A 26021-nucleotide genomic window follows, 5' to 3' on the forward strand; every position below is an offset into this window, starting at 1 on the left:
GGCTATGCTTTTGATTTTAGAGTGTTGCCCTCAGCCCTGCAGTCTCCCTGACTCGGCCGTCGCAGAGTTAATGTGTAGAGCGCTCTGCCAGCCTGCTCTCTGGCTGGCTGTCAGCTCGTCTTTGCTGCTTCCACTTTTCTGAGATTCTAGGTCAAGATAGAGGTTTTGGTCTCAGTAAAACAAACAAAACAGACTACTGTTGATAGCTTTGGGAGTTTATCATGATTGTACATGCTTATCTACATGTTCAGACATTTGCTTTTAGAGGCAGGATCTTCCTAGGTCCCCAGGCTGGCTTTGAACTCACAATCTTCCTGCTTCAGGCTCCCAAGTGCTGGGACTAGGGGAACACACCTCCACATGTGACCACTTAGCTTTGACCTGTTAGTTTCTAGTTTACTCATGGAGTTTATGGTAATTTCAGGTTTGCCTCTCCCTTGTTTGGCTTCTGTAAGCATATGCTTTCACTCTTAGCTCATGGCGTGGCCCACAGAAAGACTTGCTGGAGCAATCGTTCTCATGACCACTTGGATGTTTGGCTCACACTTTTTATTAATAGGAAGACAATGAAAATATTTCTCTTACTTTCTATTTTGCATTTATTGAATGTTACACTTTAAAGGGACTCTTAAGAAGGTAAGCTTGCCATGCCTGCTGCCGTCCATCTGCCCCTGTCACTTATCCAGGAGTCTGCATTAAAGTAAATCGTAACTTAAGAAATGAAAAGCACATACCTACCATTTTAATTTTTTTTAGTGATGTGTGTGTGTGACATAGTATCCCACGGTGCACAGTACCAGCCCATTTTAAAGGCGCTAGGCCACTTAACCTCCTTTTGCCTAGTCAAGTCTTGTGATTAATTTTCTCCTTGTACCACCAAGTTACCCTTGATATTCCAGCCAGGGAGAATTACTATTCTTTATTTCTTCTTTTTTTGTCTCATGTGACAGTATTTTAATTACCTGTATACCTACAAAATGCCTGGGGACATCAAGAACTGGGTGGATGCTCACATGAACTGTGAAGATATTGCCATGAATTTCCTGGTGGCCAACGTTACAGGGAAAGCTGTCATTAAGGTGAGAGTCTGTGCCACCCCCTTGCTTGGCTGTCTGGAGCCCAGTATTGTTCCCTGGCCCAGGGAAGCTGTTGGAACAGTAAATAGGTACTGCTTTCTGTACAGAGAGTAGAGTGCTTATGCAATTGTCCTAATCTTTGGCTTTAAAGATCCAACTACCAGTATTTTAAAATACTTATGACAAAATACTAAAAGCTAAAAAAAAAAAAACAAGGTCTTTGGACCTGAAAATATGTATTTATTCTTGAAACACTATGTTCAAATCAGAGCCCAAGTTATAGATCAGTAGTATAAGCCCACTTGTGGGCTATTAGAATTCCATGTGAAATTGGGTAGTGCCAGAGGCTTCGCAGCCTGGAAGCGTCACCATCATCGGAGTTTAGGCTGGCAGCTTGGATGGCGTCTCACTGAGTCCCCGTCATGTGCCCCAGGACTCAAAGCAAAGGATTTCAAGAAAAATGGAAAGTGTAAATTGTGGGGGCTGCTTTCCAGGGACCACAGACCTTGCATTTCTTCTTTAACGTGTGGTTAGCTGTGACTGCTTGATATGGGTGGAGTCTGGGAGTCTCGACATTGCCCTGGTTGGTGTTATTCTCCCTTCCCTCCCCATTTACTCATCTTCATAGCAGCCTCCCTGGCTTTGCTAGAAGGATCACCCAGAGTCTCAGGCTTGGCAGTGAGTGTTAAAGGAGTCAGGGAAGAAGAATTAGGACGTGGGCTGTATAGTTATTTTCCTGACCAAGGAAACTGGGAAATGAACTGGCATCTTCAGCAGAGGTGCTGCTCTAGCTCTGGGCCTTAGAAGAGAAGGAGAGAGGCTGCCTGTTGGGACCAAGGTTAGACTGCAAGTTGTGGGAGGCTGTATTTCACTGCCCACATGACTGCAAGAACAAATGGTGTTTATACAAGGACCTTGGCAGTGAGAAAACAGTCATTAAACAGGAATTAAGGAGCTTGTCATCACGGCTTCTTTCCAGTTACAGAAGGCAAAAGCCCTCCAAGCTGCTTTTATTGGGCCCTTGGGAGTTCTGTCCTTGGCTGAGGCAGCACAGATTGAATGGAGGAATGCTGAGGTGTGTGCGCATGTGCATGTGTGCATACATGCACAGGGTGCACAGGTATATATATATCCTGCATATATATATGGATATATATATATATATCCCTGCACAGAAGCCTGCAGAGTGGCATCATAGAGTGACTTTATAGTCCTGGGCACTGACAGCCATGTGTTTCGTGTTCTTTGGCAGGTAACCCCAAGAAAGAAGTTCAAGTGTCCTGAGTGCACGGCCATCGATGGGCTCTCACTCGACCAGACTCACATGGTGGAGAGGTGAGTACATCTCTGAACAGAGGTCCACCCTAGTCTCCATTCCCACTTCCTGCCTGGGCCTGTTTATGGGCCTGTGTTAGAGATACAAGGATAGCAGCTGGTAGCCAGTCACCTCCTTTTTTTTTTTTTTTTTTTTTTTTTTTGGTTTTTCGAGACAGGATTTCTTTGTGGCTTTGGAGCCTGTCCTGGAGCCAGTCCTGGCTGGTCCTTTTGCACTGTGGGAATTGAGTTAGTTCAAACCCAGGTCATCCAGTGAATTAATTTGGGATGCTCCTCACTCAATTTGTAATGGCTGGAAGGTTCTGAAAAAATATAGCTGGCCTTAAGCTGTAGAAGCCAGATCCTTTGTGTGGACTGAGTGACTGTCTGTAGTCACTTGCATGGAAGTGAGCTGACTCCAAGGAAACACTGGCTAGTTTCTCAGGGTAATAGTTCCATGTTACAGTAATGCTTGATTTGAAAGAATTAATCCCAGCCCAGCAGAGACAAAATGTTTCCACTGTCCCTGCTATGCCACCTGCCGGGCTCTGAAGACTGGAACAACAGGGTGACTCTGAACCATTCTGTTAGTTCCTCAGCAGTCACGTGAGTGTGTCATGTCACCTGGGCTAGGAATCCTAAGAATTCTGTCATGGGTATCTTTTCTTCATGACCACTTGGATCTGCACTAGACCCTCTTGGTCCCCAGCCTTCAGAGTGCCTGGATCCATCTGACTTCTTCTAGAAGCCCCTCCATACGCGGGCCCATGAGCTCTAACATCTGTTAGCTCAGTCGTCAAGGGACCCAAGTGTGCTCCAAGAATGTGGCTGCAGCCTTTGCTCAGCTTCCCAAGTTGCATGTGCTTCTCTGACAGAGTTCATTCCTGAAGTCCATAACCACAAGAAAATCCTCCCAACCCTTTCATCTGGTCTTGGGTTCTTCTGTGATATTTTGTTTCTTTAACTCTAAATAACGTCCTTAGCTCCCTCATACAGATAGCTTACTCAAAAGCCATTGACACAGTCGACGTGAAATCATATATTAATGTCCCCTGTAACACTGCAAATGCTGTTAAGTATGGCAGAATTAATTATCTACCATAGCTCATTGGGAAAAGGCCCCGGTTGTAATTCTACCAGAGTAGATGAAATGGTTATTAAAACCTACCTTACTCCCAGTACTGGGGAGAATTCATAGCATTGAGGCAAGTAGTTGCGGGCAGAGTTAACGTGGAGGTTACAGTACAGCGGAGGGAAGAAAGCTGACCTGATGACAACCTTCAAGTTCATGGTGGGGTTAAAGCTGTGCTAAAGGCAGGGCCAGAACACTTGGGAAGATGGTTAAGATGCCTTGAGCAGAGAGCTATGGAGGCTGCTTCAGGAACACTGTGAAGCTCTTACAGTTTACAGTTCTTTCAGAGCCTAGTGCTTCCTCTTTCCCAGCAGTGGCTGTGCACAGCAGGAGTGTATATATTTATATGTCTACAAAGCCTAATCTGGGGCTGTTTGTGGTGCATCCCCTTAGGAAAGTACAGTTTATATTAACAAGAGGCAAGAAAGAAACGTTCTTATTGGGTGGATTATTCAGAACAATTTTGTTAAAAGTGGTAGCATGGAAAGGAGGCTTTGCAAATCACCAGGGGCTGGAGATAAGGCTTAGTGGTTAAGAGAACTTGCTGCTTTTCCAGATGACCCAAGTTCAGTTCCCCACAACCAACTCCAGCTTCAGAGACTAAGTACCCTCTTCTAGCCTTGACAGGCATCTGCACTCACGTGGCATACACACATACATACAAACATATATGCATACAAATGTTTTTTTTAAAAAATCACCAGGGGAGCTGGAGAGATGGCTCAGTAGTTAAGAGCACTGGCTACCCTTCCAGAGGACCTGGGTTCAGTTTCTAATAACTACATGGCAGCTTACAGGAGTCCGTAACACCTTCACACAGGCATGCATGCAGGCAAAATACCAATGCACATAAAATAAAAATAATTAAAATTTAAATAAATTTAAAAATTTTTAAAAATCTCCAGGACTTCATCTTCCGAGTAGGATGAGCAGGTCAGAGGAATGGAAACTGTGAGGCCAGGTCAGCAAGTTCAAAGTTATTTTGGCATAAAGAAATTTACTTTGAGCCAGGTTGAATCCCCAATTAAAGAGCTTAGGTTTTTCCTTCAGACTCTGAGAAGCCATCAAGGATTTAAAAAGCTGACTAACCTGTTCAAGGAATTGATCTAAGACTCGTTTAAAGCAGTCCTTATTATGGAAAGAATATTGAAGAGACGGGAGAAGGATGACCAGCCTGAACCTACACAGAAAGGCACAAGTGAAAATGCCCACAATTGTCCTAAGGAAGACATGCCAGAGTTTTGTTGCCACCTTGATAGGTGTGGAGAGGCTGTGGGGAAAGAAGTTACAGAAATAACTTGGGTTTTTGAGTCAAGAAAAATGGCAGGACCTTTCACAGTGCAAACAATACAGGGGAGGGGTGAGCAGTTGGTGAGTGCTTGTCCTTGAACAAGGCAGTGGATGTAGGCAGGAGATTTTAATCATGGATGACATCAGTAGGATGTATGGCCCTGAGAGCTTGCCCTCTGCGCGGGCCAGTGGGAATGAAGATGTATGGAAGGTAGCTCCCCAGACAGAGCAGTGGACTTAAGAAAATCCAAGGGAAGAAGGGAGACATTCCTACATTTGGGAGACAGTAAGTGAAGCCAGAAGTCTCCTGGCGAGATAGAAGAAAGACAGGGTGTGCAGAGCTGGAGTGAGAAAGCTGCCAGGGACAAACAGACCTGCTTAGTGGAGACCCAAAAGTTGACAGCATGAAGTAACTAAGCCAGGTCATAAAGAGTGAGTTTTGGTGACCAAGGGCCGCTGGGAAATACAAGCCATCCACTTGGGAGATTCATAGAGGGGCAGGAGACACATTTGAAAATACACTGGCTATGAACAAAGCTTCATGGGTAAAGGTTGGAGCCCTGACTTGAGAAATCAGGCACTTAGGCTGGAGGAAGGAAGAGAGCCCAGGAGACAGTTCACTGTAGAGCCCTGCGCTTGTCTGCTTACCCATTGTCCCGTCTTCTGGTGGAAGATGAAACTGCTCCACCATCCTTGGACCTTTTATTGGGGCCTGGGGTTCAGTCTGCTTATTTAGTCGTAGATTTGGAGTCTGGGATCAGAACTGTCATCTGAGAAGGAAAGTAGCTTTTACTCCTTCAAGTCTGTTTCCAGGGGCTGCTAGTTCTTAAAGCACCAGAAGAAGTTTCGTTCTCTTTGACGAGTGTCATTGCCAAGGACGCCATGACAGACAATATTGACTTAAAGCAGCATTTTATGTCCAGTTAGGAATCCAACCTAAGAAATTGGCTTATCTTACCTGAACTTCAGTTTTTCCATTACATTTCAAATTATAGTGTCCATTCATAAGCTCGTGAACAGTTATGGCAGTCTTTGTACCAAGCACTGTATAGCCTGCTAGATACAGAACTAAATATAGGCCTGAAAACCTGTGATGCAGGTTGGACCCAGCCGTGTTCATTTACATCCCAGCCAATGAAGGAATCCCAGTTCCAGCACTGCGAATCATCCTTCTTGGGCAACTTAACCTCTCTGAATCTAGCATGAGGCTAATATAAACTCAGGCCTTGTGCAGGAGAGATGAGGATGGGAAAGAGTAGAAATCAGTGAGATGTGGAGGTAAATTACCTGGCACAGAACAGGGGCTCTGGTGTTGTGGCCACACAGGTTAATGAGTAGATTTGTGTCTTGTCACTCAGACTTTGGTCTCAGGAGCTGGAAACCCTGGGTTTGGCTCTGGCTCTGGCACATTTTTCAAATTTATTTATTTAGTTAGTAAGCTTTTACACATCAGCCTCTTAGTGTCTCAGCCTTCCCACTAGAAACTGGGCTATCGTGAGCGAGTGTCACTTCTTTGTGGTGTGGGTCGATCTGTTGACGTTAGTGACCAAAAGTCCGTGGTGCAGTGTGCAAGCTCTTCGGAAATGCAACAAGGACGGAAGACCTGGCGATGGTGGCCTTCACTAACAGACACCTTCCTGAGCCCGGAGCTCTTCTCTGTCTACACATTTTGGAAGCAGCTTATGGGGTATCTGGAGATGGAGAGGTGACTGTGAGCACTTGGAGCTGGCTACTGCCCTGTGACCACTCTCTCATCAAGCTTCCTCCGTAGCTCTCCGGCAGCTGCCCAGAAGGCACTGACCCTCTGAAATCCATCCTTCTGGGCCCCAGCTTCAAAAGGGCTTTTCCCAGGCTGCTTTTCCCCTCTGGCCTGGTGCTGACACCCTCATCACCCAGCTGTCACACTCAGTTGGCCTGACTGACCTGAGCCATTCCTATTAAGGGCCTGACCCTTTCTTCTGAAGGAAAGTTCAGCTGCAAGAAGCACAGAGGAGGCTCTGCTTCACAATGTTCAGCTCTTGTCACCAAGTTGCTCTTGCTCCCAATTCTAGTGTGGGAGTAGCAAAAATCACACCAGTTATGCAGAAAGCCCTCTGTGGGCTCTGGCTGTGTCAGCAGAGCAGTGCTTATGGCTGGATATGTACAGAACATCTGTGAGTGCCGGGGAGTTAAATGCTCATTTCTTGAAATTTGGAGTCACCAGTCCCTCTACTCCTCTGCCTTGCATGGATAGGACCCTTACATCCACCTCTTCAGTTTAAGCAAGCAGAGCCTTTTTTTCTTTCCTTTATCCTCCTTCCCTATAACTGGCAGAGATGGGGTTAAGGATTGCTGGAGCTAATCCACCTGGGTTTGAGGCCTGCTAGTGCTGGAAAAATGACTGGAATTTGAGGGGGAGGGGCAGGTGTCCTGACCTGCAAGCCTGCAGACAACATCCCCTATTCACTTTCTCCCTCCATACAGAGCCAGGGATCTCCCATCATCTTGCTTTCCATCACAGCCCTTTGCAGAGCCCAGCAATGGGCTAGGTACCCTTTCAGCGCCTTTCAGTTCTCTTGTGGACAGTGGCTATGTTGGGCTTTGCTGTCTCTCAGCAGCTAATCACTTCCATTCTGCTTGTACCCTCAGGTCTGAATGCATCAATAAGTTTGCTTCTGTCTTTGGGACCATGCCCCTCAAGGTGGTGGAGCACCGTGCTGACCCAGTGCTCTACAAAGACGACTTCCCAGAGAAACTGAAGAGCTTCCCCAACATTGGCAGCTTATGAAGCTTGCCACAATGAGCCAGGACTGTGGAGGAACCCAGCTAGGCCCTGCAGCACTCACTGTGGGGTAGAGAAGGACAGCCTGGGTCAAACTTCCCCAAACACACTGGAGCCTCTTGAACTGTGCAGCTTGCTTTGTCCTCCCATCTCCGATGGACTCTCTGGAAATGCCAAAGGAAGGAAGTCTCAGGGACTAGCTGCAGTTTTGAGCCCAGAGTATCGGTTTTGGCTTGCAGACCCAGTTTACCAGCTCTCTGGCCCTTCAGTTGCCTTAGAGGAGAGGGCTGTGATGACTGTCCACAGTTTCAGATCCAGGAGTCACAGCAGAGGAATGCAGTTATTTCACGACAGCAGAATCTGGAGGAATAGCCAAGCCTAAAACGTGCTGCAGATCCCAATACTGCTGAGGGTGAGAACTAGGCTTGGACCTGAGTTACAGTCCTGCGTACATAGCAGAAGAGCACAGGCTGCCAAGAAATGTCCTGACAGTACCCAAACAACTCCTTGTTGTGGCTTTTTGATATTAAAATTATTTTTTATTCCTTTTTCTTCTGTCTAGAATGCATAGTCCTTGTTCTGTGCATATAACCCAACCTTCTGTTCTGACAGCCATCTGAGAAGATGCAGCCAGGAAGGACACCCAGCTCCATGTGCATCAAGTATGTGTTTATGGGAACATCCTAAGACTTATCCTAAGATAAGTCCATCAGAGGTGTCCTTAGCCCTAGGTCTGGATATTTCAAGGTATACTCAGGGAAATAAGTGTCCTCTGACTGCCACCCTGGAGTCATTCTAGCTGCTACCATGTTGTAGGAGCTAAGGGCATTGTGACCCCCCACCCCAAGGGGATGCCCAGGATCCTCGTTCTTTTGCTGTGGCTATAACATTGGCCAAGGGGTTCTGGCTAACGTTAAATACTGCCATAGCAACCATATCCCAGCAGTTGCTGGTATATTTAAATCATTACATTTCAGCATTTCCTAATACTGCACATGTGTGAATTATACCTCTTTAAGCCTAGTTGATGAACAAATCTACTCTGGCAAATGTTAAATGTTATAGATTTGAAACAGATTTATCTGGGTCTAATATTAAGATTAGCCACAGTTTGGGCTTTAGCCATAACATATGTCCCCAGAACACAAAATACATAACAATTTGCTTAGAATATGGATATAATTACAGAAACCTTGTTGTACGCCAGTCATCATCGCTCACGCCACCCATTGTTCTGTTGAGCAGTGTGGTGAACACTGACCTATCCAGTGGTCCTATGTCATTTTGAAGCTAGCACGATGGCTCAGCAGGTAAACGTGTTTTCTACACAAGCCTGATGACCTGAGCTCAAGCTGCAGAACAGGAAATGGAAGGAAGGAACCCACCCCTGTAAGTTTCCTCTGACTTTCATAGCATACTGTAGCATGTATGCACTCATACTCACACAGACATGTATCCGTGCATGTGCGCCCACGCGCATGCTCACACACAGAGTAAATGAGTTTGTTAGAAAGTTCACTCATGTACATTCCCACCAATGGAGAGGCCAGAGGAAGCTTTCTGCCGCAGCAGAAGTGGAGGTCGAGGTCTAGGAAGTTCATCTGGGGCTGGTGGAATAGACTAGGCACATGTTGCAGATACACACTCCAGCTGTGCGTTGCTGCATGAACTTCAGGAAGTTTTATGGTATCACACGCACAACACTGGAGGGTTTCTTTTGCTACCCATATCCTTGAAGTTGCAATATTATGTGTCTCTATTTTTAAGGGGTCACCATCCTGTTTCCAGAATGGGGGGTGCGGGAGGGGGAGACACATTGAAATCCTTGTAGAGAGCCCGGGACTGTGCTTATGGGGGGCTTATGTGACATCACCCTCCGTCTGGCTACTGCAGGAAAGATCCAACTGTAAGAGTTGTCTCCTGACCACACATGCACCACAGGACATATTTGCCTGAACTATCACACAGATACACATCCATATTTTTTTTTAACTGAAGGGGTTGAGTACTTGATAAAGTGCCCTTAGCACAAGCATGCAGACCTGAGTTCAGTCCCCAAAACCCATGTAGAAAGGCCAGGTATGGCAGTCATGCTAGCACTCCCTTTGCAGGGGAGAATCCCTGAGTGCTGGCCAGCCATCCTGACTAAGTCACGGTCCAGGAAAAACTCAAGACCCTGCCTAGAAAGACAAGGAGGGTAGAGACGGCACCAGAGGCTGGCCTAGGGATGCCATATGCACATGTCCATGCCCACATGTGACCTGTACGCTCACCTGGGAACAAATACACCATAGAAATATTAGTTAACAAAAAAGAGAACTTTGGATTTGGAAGAGGAACTATAATCTTAGATGTTGGGAGCCCCAGGATCATAGACTCTGTTGGATTGTTAGACAGTAACATTCCACACAAAGTACCCCATTATTTCCAGAAAAGCTGGGGTTAGGTCCTACAGTAAAATATAAAGTCAGTGTTATGTTCAGAACTGTGCCTTAAACTCAACACAAGCCTCAAAGGTACTGTCTGAAAGACAGGTGGTTCCCTCAGTAGAAACAGGACAGAAAATGGAGCAAGTGGTCTGGATCCAAAATGACAAGGGCCTGTACCCTACCCTTTGTGTCTTAAGCTAGCCAGCGAGCTTTGCCTAAGCTTGGGTCAGGACCATCTGCCATTGGGACGCCACAGAGCCTGGTTTCAGAAGCAGAACAATAATGCTAATTAAAACGCCATGTTCTGGCCTACAGCAGACAACAGCTGGTTCCAGAGTAAGACATCTTTTAGAAGGCACTCTAGCCCACTGGCCTATAGAGAAGGGGATCTGAACTGACCTTGGATCTGGCCCAGATGTGTGCACTGAGCCACTGCTTCCCCAGGGACTGACTGGAACGAGCCTTCTGAGAATGGCAGCTTTGCAAAGACATTTTTTCTGATTAATTTTACTTAGATACTTGCTCTTAGTTTTGGTTGGTTGGTTGATTGGTTGGTTGATTTGTTTGTTTGCTTTTAATTTTTATTTTACCATGTCTTGGGTTTAGGCCAAAGCCTTTTTCTGGAAAACTGAAATGGAAATACCATCTTTTTCTCTGACTTCTTTTCACCCTGTGAGGGTCTGCTGATCTCTCTTTACAATGTACTAGCCCCGACTGCCTGGCTTCACAGCCTTGTCTAATTTACACAGTGCTTTGAGCTAGTTGCTGGGTTCTGTTCTGTTTGTGCGGAAGGGAATCTCTCCTACAGTGTGCTGGGCAGCCCAGCAGAGGCAGACTCCTCCGTCCATACCAGCTGAGGGACTGCCTTATAATCCTTGGGTTCCAGTCTCTTCCAGGATCTGACCGCAAACAGCAAGGAAGCATGATTAGGGGATCAAGTCAAGAACCTTGGATGGTTTCAGCTAAAGCAAAATCAAGAAGCAGAGGTCATGTTAAGGATGTGATTGGATTTGATCAAGGTTTCTGCTGGGTCCACAGCTTGTGGCCCTACTGTACTGAGAGATCACCTGTAATGAGTCTTTCTCTGTACCACAACTAGCTCCCAAACAACAACACAAAGACTTCTTGTTGATTCTGAAAGTTTGGCCTTTTATTCTGTATGTCCGACTCCCTCTGTGTCTCCTCATGTCTCCTCGATGTCTCCTCTGTGCCTAGGTTCTTCTTCCCAGTTTCTCTCCCTCTGCCCTGGAAGTTTTGCTTTTACCTCCTGCCTAACTATTGGCCAGTCAGTTTTTATTACAGCAGTGACAGCCACACATCTTCACACAGTGTACAAATATCCCACACCAGTCACCTGTGGCTTGGGTCCCATCAGCACCATTGTGTGGCTTTTTTTTCTTCTGTGGGAGGGATGTTTTATTTTGGGGGGTAGGTCTCATGTACCCCAGACTAGCCTCCAACTTAATAGGTACTTGGAGGGTGACCTTGAATTTTTAATCCTCTCAGACAAACCTCTGTCAAGTGAGCCAGACCTCCAACCCCCATCCACACTGCAATGCCATTGGTCTTCTTTGCTTTATGGCAATGGCCTCTTTGGAGGCTGTTTTCCTCCTTTCTTGGACCCCAGGTAGTCTTCTGGAGCAGCCAGAGAATCTACCACAGGCTGCCCAGAGAGGCCAAGATGGATTCTGCCAAGCTGACCCAAGCTATGCCTAACTACTTCCTGAGCGACTCTGGCAGGAACGCTCATCATTCTGGGAGGTGAGACTCTGAGCTGAACTGGAGCAGCCACCCAGCCCATCCACAGTACACTGTGACAGAAGCTCCCTGGTGCTGTCCACGGCAGGGCAGGAGGAAGCAGGACTTACTGCACTGTAAGCCTGGCCCCTCTCTTGGGAGTTCATCTGAAGACTTAGATGCACTGAGCCATCTTCAACCTCCATTAGCGTAGCCCCCAGGTTCTCTGGGAAAGTGTGGGATCTGTATGGGTAGCCAGATTCCTTTCTCATGACCAGAATCAGTCCTGCATTTGGTTTCCTCCGATGTGCAGCCTTTCAGGGGATTTTATTGTCTTCTGACTTGGATGAACCCCTGGAGAGGCTTCCTCACTCTTGCTCAGCAAGTTCCATAATTTGTGCCACCTCTCTGGAGCTGCACACGGGCGAGGTGTCCCTTAAACCGGAGCCACCCATTGGGCCTTACCACCACACAGCCTTCCTGGCAGAAGTTGTCAGCATGAGCCCTTTTCACAGCTGCAAACTGATGTTGCTGTCCCCTATCCCAAAGATAAACTCAGAAACCATGGTTTTCTGGGAGCACATATGAAGAGCAGCCAGTTCTGGCCCAGGGCCCCAGAAGAACATCCACACAGACTTGTGACAGGCATTATGCTATTCTCCATGCTGTGCAGCTGGCAGAGATCTGGGGCTGTGCATATATCCTGAGGCCAACACTGGCCAAGTCTCTGAGGAGTTATGTTTTAGTCCCACCCTTATTCTGGGTGGGTACCTTATTCTGGTACTGGGATCCCATGTACACCTCAGCCTTATGCCTCCTCTGTACGTGGGGATTCTGGTGTCTGTCCCAGCTGTATGTAGGGAACCAGTGGATCTCTCAGCTGTATGTGGGGACTCCAGTATCTGTCCCAGATGTATGTGGGGACTCCAGTGTCTGTCCCAGATGTATGTGGGAACCTAGTATCTGTCCCAGATGTATGTGGGGACTCCAGTGTCTGTCCCAGGTGTATGTGGGGACTCCAGTGTCTGTCCCAGGTGTATGTGGGACTCCAGTGTCTGTCCCAGCTGTATGTGATGACCCAGTGGATGAAGGTACTAGGAGGTACCTTTATTTGCTCCCATACACTTTCCCTTGAGGGATTGATGGGAGTCCGCTGTCAGGCTCTCCTTCCTTCTGCCAGAACAGAGACAGCAGATGTCTCAAGCATCTTCCCTCTCTTACCTGGGTCTTTTCCAGATTGTACCTGTTGATGCTGGCTGCCAGCTCTTCTTCTGGTCCCCTTTCCAGCTTACCCTGTTACCAGAGAGCCTGGGGGTCTGGATCCTGTCTGCCCTATCAGGGTGGATTACCAAACGAGCAGTCTTTTGCCCCAGTACCTTTCCTGTGCTATAAATAAGCCCCATGTTTATTTTCTTACGTTATTGAAATGAGCACTTTTGATTTGGGCCTCTTTTGACGAGTCCGGAGAGCGTCCATCCGGTGCCTGGTAAGGGCCCTGGCTGGCTGGCTGCTGTCTGAAGCTATTTGGAGCCCTTTCCCTGTGTTTTGGATGTGGCTTAATTTCAATAGAAAAGGCTGTACGCAGCCCTGTATCTGCTGATTTTCAGGTTTCAGCTTTCTGCCAGCCTCACAGCCTGCTTAGAAGTGAGGTTGTGTTTCTCATTATGGGGATAACAGCCACAATTGAGGAAATTAAGGAAAATTGTGCATTGGTGGCAGAACCCCTCTAGGATTTCCAATACTCTTTCTCTGGTAGATCCTGTGGGACTCACCTTCATCTCCCTTCTGCCTACTCTGCGCCAAGTACCCTGTCCTGGCTTTCTGGATACAGGCCCAGCAATTTCCCTACTAACAGCCTTGGTCTTGTCACCAGTTTGGTTTGATATCTTGACAACATGGCCAAACGTGGGTTTTATTAACTCCATCTTCCCCAATACATGGGAAATTCAAGAACCAATGTCCTTTTCTCCTTCCCTTGTGTTCCTTGGCAGTTATAAGGATGAAAATCTATTATACACATATAGGAGCACCATTCAGTCTCATGCTATTCTGTGGTGTATCCGGCATCCATTCACTGGGGTGCCTGCTACATGGAAGCCTGGGAAAGAGGATGTCCCAATGAGGACCTCTTGGAAGAGGTTTTAGGCTTCTTTAACTTTGGACAATGGACCAAAGCTGTACCAGAGACCATGACTAGGACCCAGCCTTGTCCATTTGAATTTAAGTTTGTGACCACATCCTCTCACTTCTTAGCCACTGGACTGAGACCATTGTCCTCATCTCAGGACAGATTGGTCTGCACTCAGTGGAGATGTTTTTCCCAACATGAACTCAGAGTCTATTAAGAGAACTGTCCAACAATAAGATTTAATTCACTTTTAGAGAAGCAGAAGGAGAAAGTAAATATTCACCACCATGTTTTTATTCTGTTAACTATTAATGATTCTCTTTATTAGGAAGAAGGAATGAAAGAGAAAAGGAAGGAAAGAAAGGAAGGAAGGAAGGAAGGAAGGAAGGAAGGAAGGAAGGAAGGAAGGAAGGAAGGAAGGACCTGATGTGATAGATTAAGTTGATAAATCTTTATTGAGTTATTATGTGTAAGATTCTGTTCTTGCCAGGAGGCTGGTCCATTGAAAATAACAACGTACCTGCTAGAGTAGGCCAACATTCTGACAAGTACGAAAAAGTATAATTTCAAATGTCTATAAATACTGTGAAGACAAGGTATAGTATTGGAGACAGGTGGTGATTGGGGTATGGGAAAGTATTTTGGAAAGGGTGGCTAGAGGCGACAGTTAGGCCTATCTTTAAGCCTTGAGAAGCACCAAACCATGAAGATACCAGACTTGAGAGAAGAGTTAGCACAAGAACCAGGGGCTGTGGCCTCAGCATATGCAAAGGGAGAGAGAGCATGTTGGAAGGTGATTATAGGGAGATGAGCCAGGGCCAAATGGTGTAAAGACAGTGTAGGCTGAAAGAATGCTGTGTGCTCAGTGTTAGTGTGAAGGAAAGTTCCTGGGAGATTTTAGGCAGAATGTCAGATCTAAATGGCATCTTAAAAGAAAACATTTCCACTACTGTGTAGAGAATAGTTGATAGAAAGCAGGAAGGAAGGAAGGAGTCACATTGCTGGATAGCAGACTGGAATGGGGTGCAAGCATGAGTGCTAAGAGCTTATACTGGCTCAAATGTCTACTAAATTATTTAAAAATCGAAAGTAGGAGGTGAAAACAACAAAGGCTTACAGCTAACTCCTAGATTTTCATCCTGAATCCACTAAGTGAAGCCATTCATTGAAAAATAGCAAACTGAAGTAAGACAGGAGTATTGAAAGGAACGATCAAGAGTGCCTCCATGGTTGGAGAGGCAGCTGCTCCGTTAACAGCATTTGCTGCACAATCTTGACAGAGTCAGAATCTCAGCTCCCTCATAACAAGCCTGTAACTCCAAATCTAGGGGATCTTTGCATTTTTTCTGGGCTTTGCATGTACACATGTATGCACACCCCCCATACACACCCTATATATAAATAATATAAATAATAAATCCTTTAGAAGTACTATTTTAGACAATTCTATTAGAATCTGAGAGGTGGTGCTATTTAAACAGTTGGATACCTGACTCTCAGAAGATAATTTAGAATTAAAAATATAGATGGAATTTAAACCAGTAGGACTAGAGGAGATTATCCAAAGAGTCAGAGTTGGTAGGAAAGGGCCTGAGCACTGGGTCTGCTCTGTCACTGCCAGGGTGAGGAAGAAAAGGAGTCTGAGGATTTGTTGGCAGATTAGGAAGAAAAATTGAGAAGTCTGTAAGTCTGGCTGGGATAAGTTACAAACACATAAACTATAGACAACCAATGAAAATACTTTTAAAAGGCATAGTTGCTAAGGCAACGCTGAAAGTGAAATATCAAAAATGTCCTTAGCTTAAAGGCAGAGCAAGAAGAAAAGGTAAATAATGAGCAAGTCAGACAAATAAAAACAAACAGAAAGATGGTTGCCTTAAATACAAACAGTCCAATAATTATATTAAATGTAAATGGCCTAAACACCATGAATAAACTACAGAAATCATCAGGTAGTGCTGTGGGATTACTATGTGTGAAAACCAGCGTTGAAGTAAGTTCTCATTATCTGGAGTTAGCATAACAGCAAATTCATCTTGGCAAATTCAACATGCCTCCTGCTATATTATGAAGCTACAAGAAGACCTATTGCCAGAAGCCAAGAAGATACCAGTCTTCAGAAGTATACCTCTGCTCTTTATAAATGATACAATCTGTGGTGTTTTGTTACAGCAATCAAAATAGCAAGAACAATTACACACTCTTCTCAGGAAAATAAGATGCATTTGAGTTTAAAAAGTGGGGAGAAAGAGAAACATTTAATATTGATAGTGATAAAGGACCAATTTTATCAATTCCTCAATACATCAATGTATGTAATAATTATTTCAAAGTATAGAAAGCAAAACCAACTAGAAGGAAAAAGAATGCTTAGAATTGCATAAGTGTGTCTCAACAATATCAGTGATTGATGAAACAAGTTGATAGAAAAATATGACTTGAGTGACTCTCAGACACTGGCTTACAGACAGCTGTAGGATCCTTCACCTACCACAGCTGAGCTCCAACTTGCAAAGTTGCATGCAATGTTCACACCAAATGTGTTGCACCAAAAGTAAGCCTTAGTAATTTTTTAAAAAAAAAATTGAAAACATAAGAAATACATTCTTTGGGCCAGTGAGATGGTTCGGTAGATAAAAGTGCTTGCTGACAAATCTGATGACCCCAGTTTGAACCACATGATGGAAGGAGAGAATCAACTCCCACAACTTGTCCTTTGACCTCGACACACATACTGTGGCATTCATGCATGTGTATGCACACAAATAATGAAATACTATTTAATTCTTTTATTTAAAATATATTAATCTGAACACAGTAGAATTAAGTCAGAAATTGGTAGCAAATATCTGAGAAAACTCCCAGTAGTTGAAGATTAAATAATATATATCCAAATAATACCTGGGTTGATAGAGACCCAAAGAAAAGAACCTGAACTGAGTAAAGATCAAAAGTACCAGACCTGTGAGCAGCATGCCAAGAGGCAGACCTGGCTTAAATTACTTCAACTAGAAAGGAAAGGTTTAAAGCCCTTTGAGCTTTCTGAGGAACCAGATGAAGAAGAGTAGGCTAAGCCCTGAGTGCGCAGAGTAGACATCCATGGGAAATTTTTAAAGCAGAGCTTGTTCCTTGTGAGGGTAAACAAGGCCGGGTAAACAAGGCCTCAGCTCTTCAAGGGAAGCAGAGGCATGATACAGATGATGGGCATCAGAAAGCAAATGGCTTTGGGTCCCCATTCTAGACTACTAAAGAGTCTCCAGCCACCAGGCAAGTGGGAGGTGAGTATGATTTAATGCTGTTATAGAAGAGAACCAAGAGAGGCCCATTTGCCTTCCTACCATGGAAGGTGCCACACTAGCCCCCAAGGCTGTTCCCACCTTGAACTTGAACTCCCAATCTCTATTATTGTCAATCCCTCTTCTTTATAAATTGCATTTTGTTACGGCAACAGTCACAAACTAAGAAAAGAAATAAAAGACAACTTCTGCTTTCCAGGATCAGATCATTTCATCCAGTAAGAAGACTATGTCACTCAAGAGTCCCACCAGTTGTGTGAGTCAGTGCATGCCAAAGAGGAATTTCAGTCTCTTTCTATCCCAACTCCAAGACCATGGCATGGGACCGACCATTCATGCTTGGGGCAAGTCTCCATTCTATTGCTGATTTACCCACCAGGCTCTGTTGGAAGCCCCCTTCCACCCAGAAGGGACACTGTGTGTCCCATAATCCAATTAGACTGACGCCTACAGTTTACAAAGCAGAGTTGGGAGCCCATCCTCTCTGCCCTCTCTGCTTAATGAGTCTTCACAAGTCAGTGTCTTGGAACTCACTGGGATTCTGAGACCCTCTAGTAATGCTCACCCACTTGTTCTTGTGTATCCCTGTCCCTCACCACATAACACAAGAGCCACACTGCTTGTTATTAACTGAATTCTACCCCTTGTTCACTTACAGAAACCCTGACACACAAACTCCACCCCCCACTGCCACCATCCAGTGCCACTGTGTTTGGAGAGAGCATCTATGAAAAAGGCATGAGGGCAGGGTCATCTGTCAGCAAGCCATGTTACTCCACATGACTGTATAGAGGACACCAAGAGAAGTCATCTATCTGCAAACTGGAGATAGACCACTCCGGTTCCATGAGCCAGGGCCCCAACCTCTGCTGCTATGAGGAACTGAGTGTCTGTTGTTTAAGCTGCACCAAGTGTGGGACTTAGTTATGACATCCCACGAAGATCAAATACTGCACTTTAGTCACCCAGAAATACATCATAGTCTGCTGACACACTTGGTGACAGTCCCCCCATGTTTGCTGTCGTGCCCTTAGCCACTTGAGTGGCAGAAAGCTCTTGTGTGCATAGTGTTGCCTGTCTCTCCAGCGCTTCACTATGTCAAACCCTTTAATTCTTGGACTCTGTAATTGCCTTGTGAGAGGATCAGAGAGCTGTGTCTCTGCTTTATCAGTGGAGGGCAGGACATGCACCAGAAGCATCTTAGTGTCTGGCCTGCAGTAGCAGAGTAGACCATCTTTAAGACCAGCTCTGACCTCAGTCACTTGTGACTTCCTGTAGTTTCCCTTCTCTCCTCAGAACAGGGCTCTCCCTGCAAATCTGTAGGAGAGGAGATGCAGGCTTCCACAGTCCATCCTTCCCCATCCTCTCAACCATCTTTGTATGCCTGTCTCCATCTCTCTCACCTTCATTTGTCTCTCATTTCATGGTATGCATGGGCCTAGTACTTTTCATAAAGAGCTTGGGAATAGTAGAGATACATTGTAGGTACAGAACAGAGAAGAGAAGGGGAGGGGACTTGTGAAAAAAATTTAAAAAAATCCCAGAAGACTTGGCAAGAGCACTGCCCCCCCCCATCCTGGAACATCTAAGAATCATGTCCTGAAGGGCTCCAAGGAGATCCCGTGCAGGCACCACAGTGGATTTGCTCCCCACCAGCCAAGGCGACACCTTAACACATGTTGTGCACATGGCCATAAAGCCAAGCTCCCTGTGCAAGCTTGCCCTTCCTCGAGCCTGTTGGTCTGTGTTGAGCTAAAAAGAAAAAAAAAATCTGTTTGGAATCACACAGAATTCCTGGGAAAATTTCAACTCTCACACCCCATTGTCTTCTGGTGCCAGCTTCCATCTTCTCTCCACGAACATGTAGAGGGGCTGTAATCAGCCCTATTTGGGGGGAGCTTGCTATTTGTGCTATTTGTGGAGGGTCCATTGTTCCTTAGCTGCTGAGCATGCAAATCTGAGCCATGGGAGGATGAGCTCCGCCCCTAGCCCCCACTCCACTCTCTACAGCACAGCAAGCATCCTGCTGTCTGGGGACCAACCCACTCATGGTGGCCGGGGTTGGCAGCGTTTCTTATAGCAAGGTAGGGGCACAGGGCAAAAACAGCTTTGGCCAGGCTTGGCACTGAGGCAGGAAAAACCGCTTTGCAGGGTGGAGAGTGGGGGGCACAAAGGTTATCTAAGGGAGACTGAAACATGGGGTTTGAGCCCAAGACTAAGTGGAGAGGCTCCAAGATGAAGGCTGCTGGGCCAGAACTTGTTGCACTGTCATGGGAAGCTAGCCTTGGGCTGGCTTGACCCCAGGAGAAATAAAGAATGGGACAGATCCCCTGTCATGTTACGGCTTTTTACAGATGTGCTAGATTCCTGAGGAACACAGCAGGGTTCACGGTCAAGCTGAGGCTGAGTTCACTCACTACAAGTTGTTCTCCAGAAGCCTGAGTCAGCTTCCCCCACACACACACCCTGTCTTTCTCCCTAGCTTGTTCTCCTTCCTTCTTTCCTTCCTTCTCTCTCCAGGGTCTCACGTGACCCAGGCTGGCCTTAAACTTGCTGTCTAGCTGATGATGACCTTGAACTTGCAATCTTCCTGCCTCCACCTCCCAAATGCCGGGATTGCAGGCCTGTGTCATCTCTTATGCAGATGAATTCCAGGGCTCATGCATTCCAGGGAACCGCCGCACCAACTGAGCTGCATTCCCAGCCCATTGTGGCTAGACAGAAAGTGTTCTGACTCTCCTCTTACCTTCCTCCCCAAGCCTGACTCAGCTCCAAGCCTCATTTCACTCCCTCAGAACCTGCACACAGCTCCCGGAAAGCACTAAACAGAGACCCACAGAGGCCTTGTCTGAAAGAAATGCACAGGATCAGTGGGACATCTCCTAGTGCAAGAAAGCCAGGAGGGGACAGAGGATTCTGGGCAGAAGCATAGCAATCCCAACGATGGTGACAAATGAAAGGTCTGATAGTTTGAAGGACAGTGAGTAGAGCTGGGGAGCCAGACAGGGGGCTGGAGCCATAGTCAACAGCAGCCTCCCCCTTCCCCGAGAGTAAAGTCAATACCCTCATGGTCTCAGATTGCTTGTCTGCAGATTCAACAGAGGGACAAACATATTAAAGGAGGTTTGCCTCACTACTGAGCATGTGCTAACTTCATCTTATCAGTTTAACACCGTGTACCTGGCATTCCTGCTGTACTGTGTATTGCTAAGGATACAGAGATGGTCAAAGTAGATGGGGAGCGGCTGCACCATTGTATAGAAGGGACTTGAACATCTTGGATTTGGGTATCCAGAGGTCCTGGAGACAATACCCCATGGCGACTGAGAGATCCCTGTATTGAGAGGCACCAGTCTCTGAAATGAATTCCTTCAGTCACCAGGGAAGTATGACCTAGCCAGCTTCTCACAAGCCAGACTTCCCTGGAGAAACAGCCCTTGTCTGGACTCATATTCAAGTGCCTAACTCCCAAGGAAGAAGCAGAGATGGGTGGTAGAAACAGCACTCGATGGTTTCCAAGTGCATGTGGCTCTTTTCCTGCCTCTGCCTCAGTAGCTGTTCTGTGACGGGGTAAGAGATCAGATGCTGTTGTGTCCCTCAGCCCTAATGTGTGTCAGCTGTCATTTCTAAAGTTTCCAGGTCCACCTAAACACATCTGTGTTACACCAAGTTCCCTCCCCACAGGCAGCAAGTCTAAGGTATGTCTGAGAGTTCAGACAGTTGGAAGGAGGAACTGGGAAGAAAAGCTCTCAACAGTCACCATCCTTTGTGCCCCTTTGCAACATCACCGTATAAGCACATGCGTGTGCCTTATCTTTAGTCCTCCCCACGGGTTGTTAGGCCAGATAGGGACAGATGCACCCTGTGCCACCCTGCTCCTCATGCTAGCTGCCTCTTTCTGCGTCACATCCTGCAGCCCCTGTCTGCTTCATCCTTCATCCGCACAGCCTGGCTTTCAGACTCATTTGTCCATTTTTTTTCCTGCTGGGAAAGTCCCTGCTACCATGCAGTACTTGTTATTAGGGTCAGGCTTGGGTCTTGCGCCTCCTAGAGGCCTGCCCTGCACTCTCGGTGCAGGGTTGCAGGACCTGATGCTCTGGCTCTCATCCGGCTTCCAGAACAGATTCTGAAAGCACGGCTCTCAGGGACATCAGGGGTGTGGAGGACAGCTGCTGACGCCCTTCTGGTATAGTCTACTGGGCACAGGAGAGGCAAGGAGCTTTGGTTATGACCCATCCTACTGTCTAAGAAGCAGGCTTAGGCCCCTCTGGCCCACCTACTACTCAAGAGTCAGAGGATGCGTGCATCCCCAACCCTGTCAGACCATGCACCCCTCTTTGCACCAGGGCTTGGCTGGCCACCTGTTGTTAATCTAGCCTGGTAACCCATCCTGCACTGTGTCAGCAGTTCAAAAGGGCACTGTTAGTATTTTTTTGCCGACTTCAATTAACGTGAGATTTCAGAGACCTCTCTGATCATATTTCATCTGTCATAAGTCAGGAACAAAACAGACAGACTCCAGTTGAGAGGAGGAAGGAGTTTATTGCAAACAACAACAACCAAACAGACAGTCTGGGCTGTGCCTGACAAAGGGGGTTCTGGGAGCGTCAGCTGCCTCTGCCTTGCATCCCACCCACCTCAGCCCCTCAGCCCGCTTCTTCCCACATTCTTCCCCTCTCCAAAAGATGTAAGTGCAATAACTTACTTTAAAAGAAAAGAATGTTTCTTTTAATATTTTTGCTATAATGTAGTTACATGGTGGTATAGGCAGTAAAACTTTATGGAACAGATCTCACTTTTTTTTACATTTTTCTGAAATTTTAATGTATTTTAATATATATATATATATATATTTGAATGTTCCACCCCAGGCCATTAAGCTAAAGAAAAAGTTGCATTTATACAGGGTTAAAATAGCCTACAAGAACAGCGAGTTTTGGTTGAGGTTCATGTTCCATCTCTCACTCTGCTTTCTCTTTCTCTTTTTTTTCTGACCACTGCACACCCAAATAGGTTATTAGACACTGAAAACGGTCCTCCAAAATCAGTAGTATACAGGCCTAGCTCTATGTGTGAGTGAAAGGTAAGGAAAAGAGAGGGAAGGGTGGGAAATACCGTCCGGTGGGAACTCCTCCCTATGGCATCCTTGCAGCACAGTGGGGCTGAGGGAAAGAAATAGAAGCTTGTCCTGGCTTGAAATTGCATGGTTATTGATTAGCACCCTGAAGGCAAGGTTGCTTGGCACTCTCCCTCTGCTGGGTCTGCTTGTCTCTGTACCTGACAGTCAGAGTCATTCCCATTGACCTGGGACCTTGGGTTCCTTTGAGTCTCCAGAGATGATCTGCCCAAGGATATCCCAGAGGAAAATTGACCATGTAAAGGAAATATGGTGGTTTCCATGGAATCCTTTCTGTCCGATCAGGGAGATGAGGCATCAAAGCTGTGTCAGTCATGAGCCCTGTAGTGTGTACTGGGGAGCCCCTGGATCTTGCTACCTCCTTGCCTAAATCCCCACCCATCCTGCTTCTCAAAGTTGGAGGCATGATTGTGAGAGCAGAATCAAAAGAATTAAAACAACTAAAAAAAATCTTGGAGACATGCCTTCTGTAGCAGAGCTTTGGCCCTTGTGCTGTTAAAGGGCCTCCTTGAGAAATGAGCTGAGGCAGGCATAGCTGCTCTCTGTGACACACCAGGTTGATGCCAGGCAAGGCTGGCCTCTGTCCAGTAGTGACCACCCAGTAGGCAGAGTCCTGTCTCTTCATCTGGACCTTTGGAAGACCTGATTCTTTGGGAAGCTAGGTTGCCATGAAAGCCTTGTTACTTTAGAGCATACCTAAGGCCCACTATGCACCACAGCACCCCAAAATTCTCTTCTGGAGACTTGGGATGCTGAGGAGATGTGAGACATGAGGGAGGCTCAGAGCATCTCCAGTTGCCCTGGGAACCAAGGCCCTCCAGAGCAGCCTGGGTGGAAATTGCCGCATCTGGAGAGATGGTGGAAGGCATGTCAGTTCTTGACTGTGTGGGAAACAATCAGCTATTGCTATATACCTTTCCATTCTGAGGCTTAGGGGTTAGAATTTGCCTGACTTGGGTCTAGTAGCCTAGCCAGAAATAAAACCTAGGGAAGTTATATGCCACTCCCAGAAGAATCTACCAAAAACCCAGTCTCCTTCCTTTCTGCGCTGTCCTGGCTCTTCACTCTGTACTGATTACCTAGGGTAGGGACGTTTTCCCACTTGCCCTTCCCCAATCACAGCTGCCATGAAGAACCCCAGGGAATTGCTCCAGCCCTTAAGCACTTCCTTCTCTGGTTGATTCTGAGGGGGTGAGTTATTTCAGTGCACTCCAAACTGGAGGTCTTGCTCCCCAGACATCTGAAACACACAGCCGAGTCACCAGGAACACTAAATTCAATACCTAAGCCCTCTTTGCTTAGATCTATTCCAGGGCTACTGCTTCTCAAGAGATCTGGCTCTTACTAGGGGGCTAAGCCAGAGTCTCCATTCTGCTGAGAGCTTACTCTGCCTGCATTCCAGAGCAAATGAGGACACAAACAAGGGTTTGTGGTTCCCTCTCACCCGCAGAGACCTAGAGCAGATCCAAGGAAGGGATCCTCAGTTCTCATTCCAAGAGAGAGGCCATTCAGTGAGCAGAACCCTGAGCCTAGTGGGCCTCACGGACAATAGTCAAGGCAGAAGAAGGTAGAAAAGGCAAGTGTGTCTCCTCAGGGAAAGGCCACCTGCTTGAGGGACCTCCCTCAAGGGTGGTTCTGTGCTTCAGCTCAGGTGACAGCTAGGGTCACTTCAAATGCTAATTCCTAGTTCCAGGTCAAGTCAGGTAGACAGGGAGCCCCTTCCTTCAGATAGGGAACTGGTTTCAGAAGGGTTTTCTGCCAGAGAGAGTGGGCCTGAATTGGAGCCTTTCCTGAGACCAGTTGAGGCAGAGACCATGGCCCCTGGGGCAGTTAGGATAGGATCTCTAACAGGTGTGGAGGGCGATTAGAAAGCAGCTCTCCTTTTAGCCTAGAGGGGCACCGATCACCACCTACCCTGTGTAGGAAACTCCGGCAGGTGTGATGCTGCGGCAGGGTGGTGGGTGGACGTGGTTAGTCTGAGCATAGAAAGGCCAAGCTGGTCACATGTCCTCTGTTCCTGAGCCGCTCAGCCGTGGCCCTGCGCTCTAACTTATGTCTTCCAAGGCATAAATTCTTCCAGACCACGACACAACCCATGACCCAATGAGTGACCACAACCCATGACCCAATGAGTGACCAGGAGGGAGAGGATGAATTATCTCAACTCCTCCCAGAGGGACCCTGGGAGGCTCCAGTGCTGACCAAGAGACCTCCCCACCGTAGAATATGCCAGGTGATACCCCGGTTTTACCCATGGGTCCTCCTTGTGGTCATCATTCTGGGAGCTTCTCTGGCTTCTGATGGTCACGTGTGGTGGAGGTGACAGATCTATGTCCTTGCCTCCATTCACACCTGGCACCCCACCCCAACAATGTCAACCAGAACCAATTTTAGGATCAAAGGCAGGCCCATATCTCCTTGGAGCTCGGTCATCCTTACGGGCGGACAGCAACAGAGTCCTTCCGTTTTGTCACACTTTCCCCAGGTGCATCCATCACAGGGGACAGTCAAGCTACAGTCACAAGGCCCATTGAATGGGTGGATGATCAGATGCCTTGGATAAAGAAGGTGGGGTTCCATGTGCGTTTGGGATGCAAAGGCGGTCAGGAGCTGACTCTGCAAGGCACCTTGTTCCTTAAGACACATAGCCATAGACCCAGTGAGCAGGGTACCACACAGAAGAAAGGACGGTTAGATGGGGCTGGACTGTTGAAGCTGTTAGGTCTGGAGGGGAGCCTAACTTTAACTCAAGTCAAATGGAAGGGTGAAGGAACACAAAGAGAGACAGGGCCTCAGCTTACATGATACAAAACTACTCACAGAGCCACCTGGCTTTCTCCACTGCCTTTGTCAGGGAGCAGGGGTTGCAGCCTCAGTGCCAGGGAGGGGTAAGGGCCTACCGCCCCCTCCTTCCCAGTAGTCCCTAGGGCCTCAGACTTGGGGTGGCTGAAAGTGCTGAGGGCCAGGCCCCTGGGCCAGGCCAGGTTCCTAAGAGGAGAGTCAAGTGGGAAGCTCGGAGCCTGGAAGGCAGGGATGTGGCCAAGGCCCCAGGGAGGAGCATGGCATCAGGACTGGCAGGAGAGGCTCTGTCATGTGGCCCAAGATATGGCTGCGCTGTGCTCCTTGGCCTTCATGCGCAGTGCAGCAATGCTTGAGGTCTTGCGGTCTGGCTCGCCGTTCATCTCGTAGCCGTTGAGGCTCGGACTGAGGCCAGTTGCTCCAAACAGGCTGCCCATATGTGTCTGGCCCAAGTGACTGCCAGCCCCAGAGACACTCAAGAAGTCGGAGACACTGCTGGCCCCAGAGCCAGGAGGGTGAGCATGAGGGGACATGCAGGCAGGCACTGGGTCACAGGGGACCACACAGGCTGGTACTGGCGAGGCAGCACCATTGTTGCCAATCCAGGATGGGTTTTGAATCTGGGGACAGTGAAAGGAGAGATGTCACAAGCCAGCTAGGAGGGCAGTGGTCTAGAAGGGGCTCTCACCCTCTTCACTTGTCCATCATTACAATGAAACCATTCTTAGCTGTCTAACATTAAGGATGCCCAGTGAGTTTGGAGGTGAATTTATGTTTTAGGATTTCAATTCCCAGAGTAGATCTATACTCCACATTCAGTAGCAAGGACTAAGTGTCCAGTTTCCCCCAGGGGCCAGTAAAAGCATTACTCTGGATCAACCTGAGAGCATCTTGTTGGGGACACAGGCTCTGGACTTGCAGG

The 26021-nt window shown here is 47.1% G+C and overlaps 2 protein-coding genes across 3 annotated transcripts in view; one reads left to right on the forward strand and one right to left on the reverse strand.

Annotated features, from left to right (window-relative positions):
- Nucleotides 1-8137, forward strand: part of Ext2 (exostosin glycosyltransferase 2) — a 143154-nt gene extending 135017 nt beyond the window's left edge. For both annotated transcript variants that reach the window (XM_013352730.2, XM_005364121.3), the window contains exons 12-14: nucleotides 951-1079; nucleotides 2329-2411; nucleotides 7441-8137. In XM_013352730.2, the coding sequence (XP_013208184.1) occupies nucleotides 951-1079; nucleotides 2329-2411; nucleotides 7441-7579 (351 nt within the window). In that variant the 3' untranslated portion in view covers nucleotides 7580-8137. The remainder of the gene's footprint in view (nucleotides 1-950; nucleotides 1080-2328; nucleotides 2412-7440) is intronic.
- Nucleotides 8138-24183: 16046 nt separating this feature from the next.
- The window catches only part of Alx4 (ALX homeobox 4), a 37492-nt gene continuing 35654 nt past the window's right edge, over nucleotides 24184-26021 (reverse strand). The window contains exon 4 of the mRNA XM_005364122.2: nucleotides 24184-25719. Within this exon, the coding sequence (XP_005364179.1) occupies nucleotides 25390-25719 (330 nt within the window). The 3' untranslated portion in view covers nucleotides 24184-25389. The remainder of the gene's footprint in view (nucleotides 25720-26021) is intronic.

This window comes from Microtus ochrogaster (genome assembly GCF_000317375.1).
Source record: "Microtus ochrogaster isolate Prairie Vole_2 chromosome 14 unlocalized genomic scaffold, MicOch1.0 chr14_random_1, whole genome shotgun sequence".
NCBI classification, from domain to species: Eukaryota; Metazoa; Chordata; class Mammalia; order Rodentia; family Cricetidae; genus Microtus; species Microtus ochrogaster.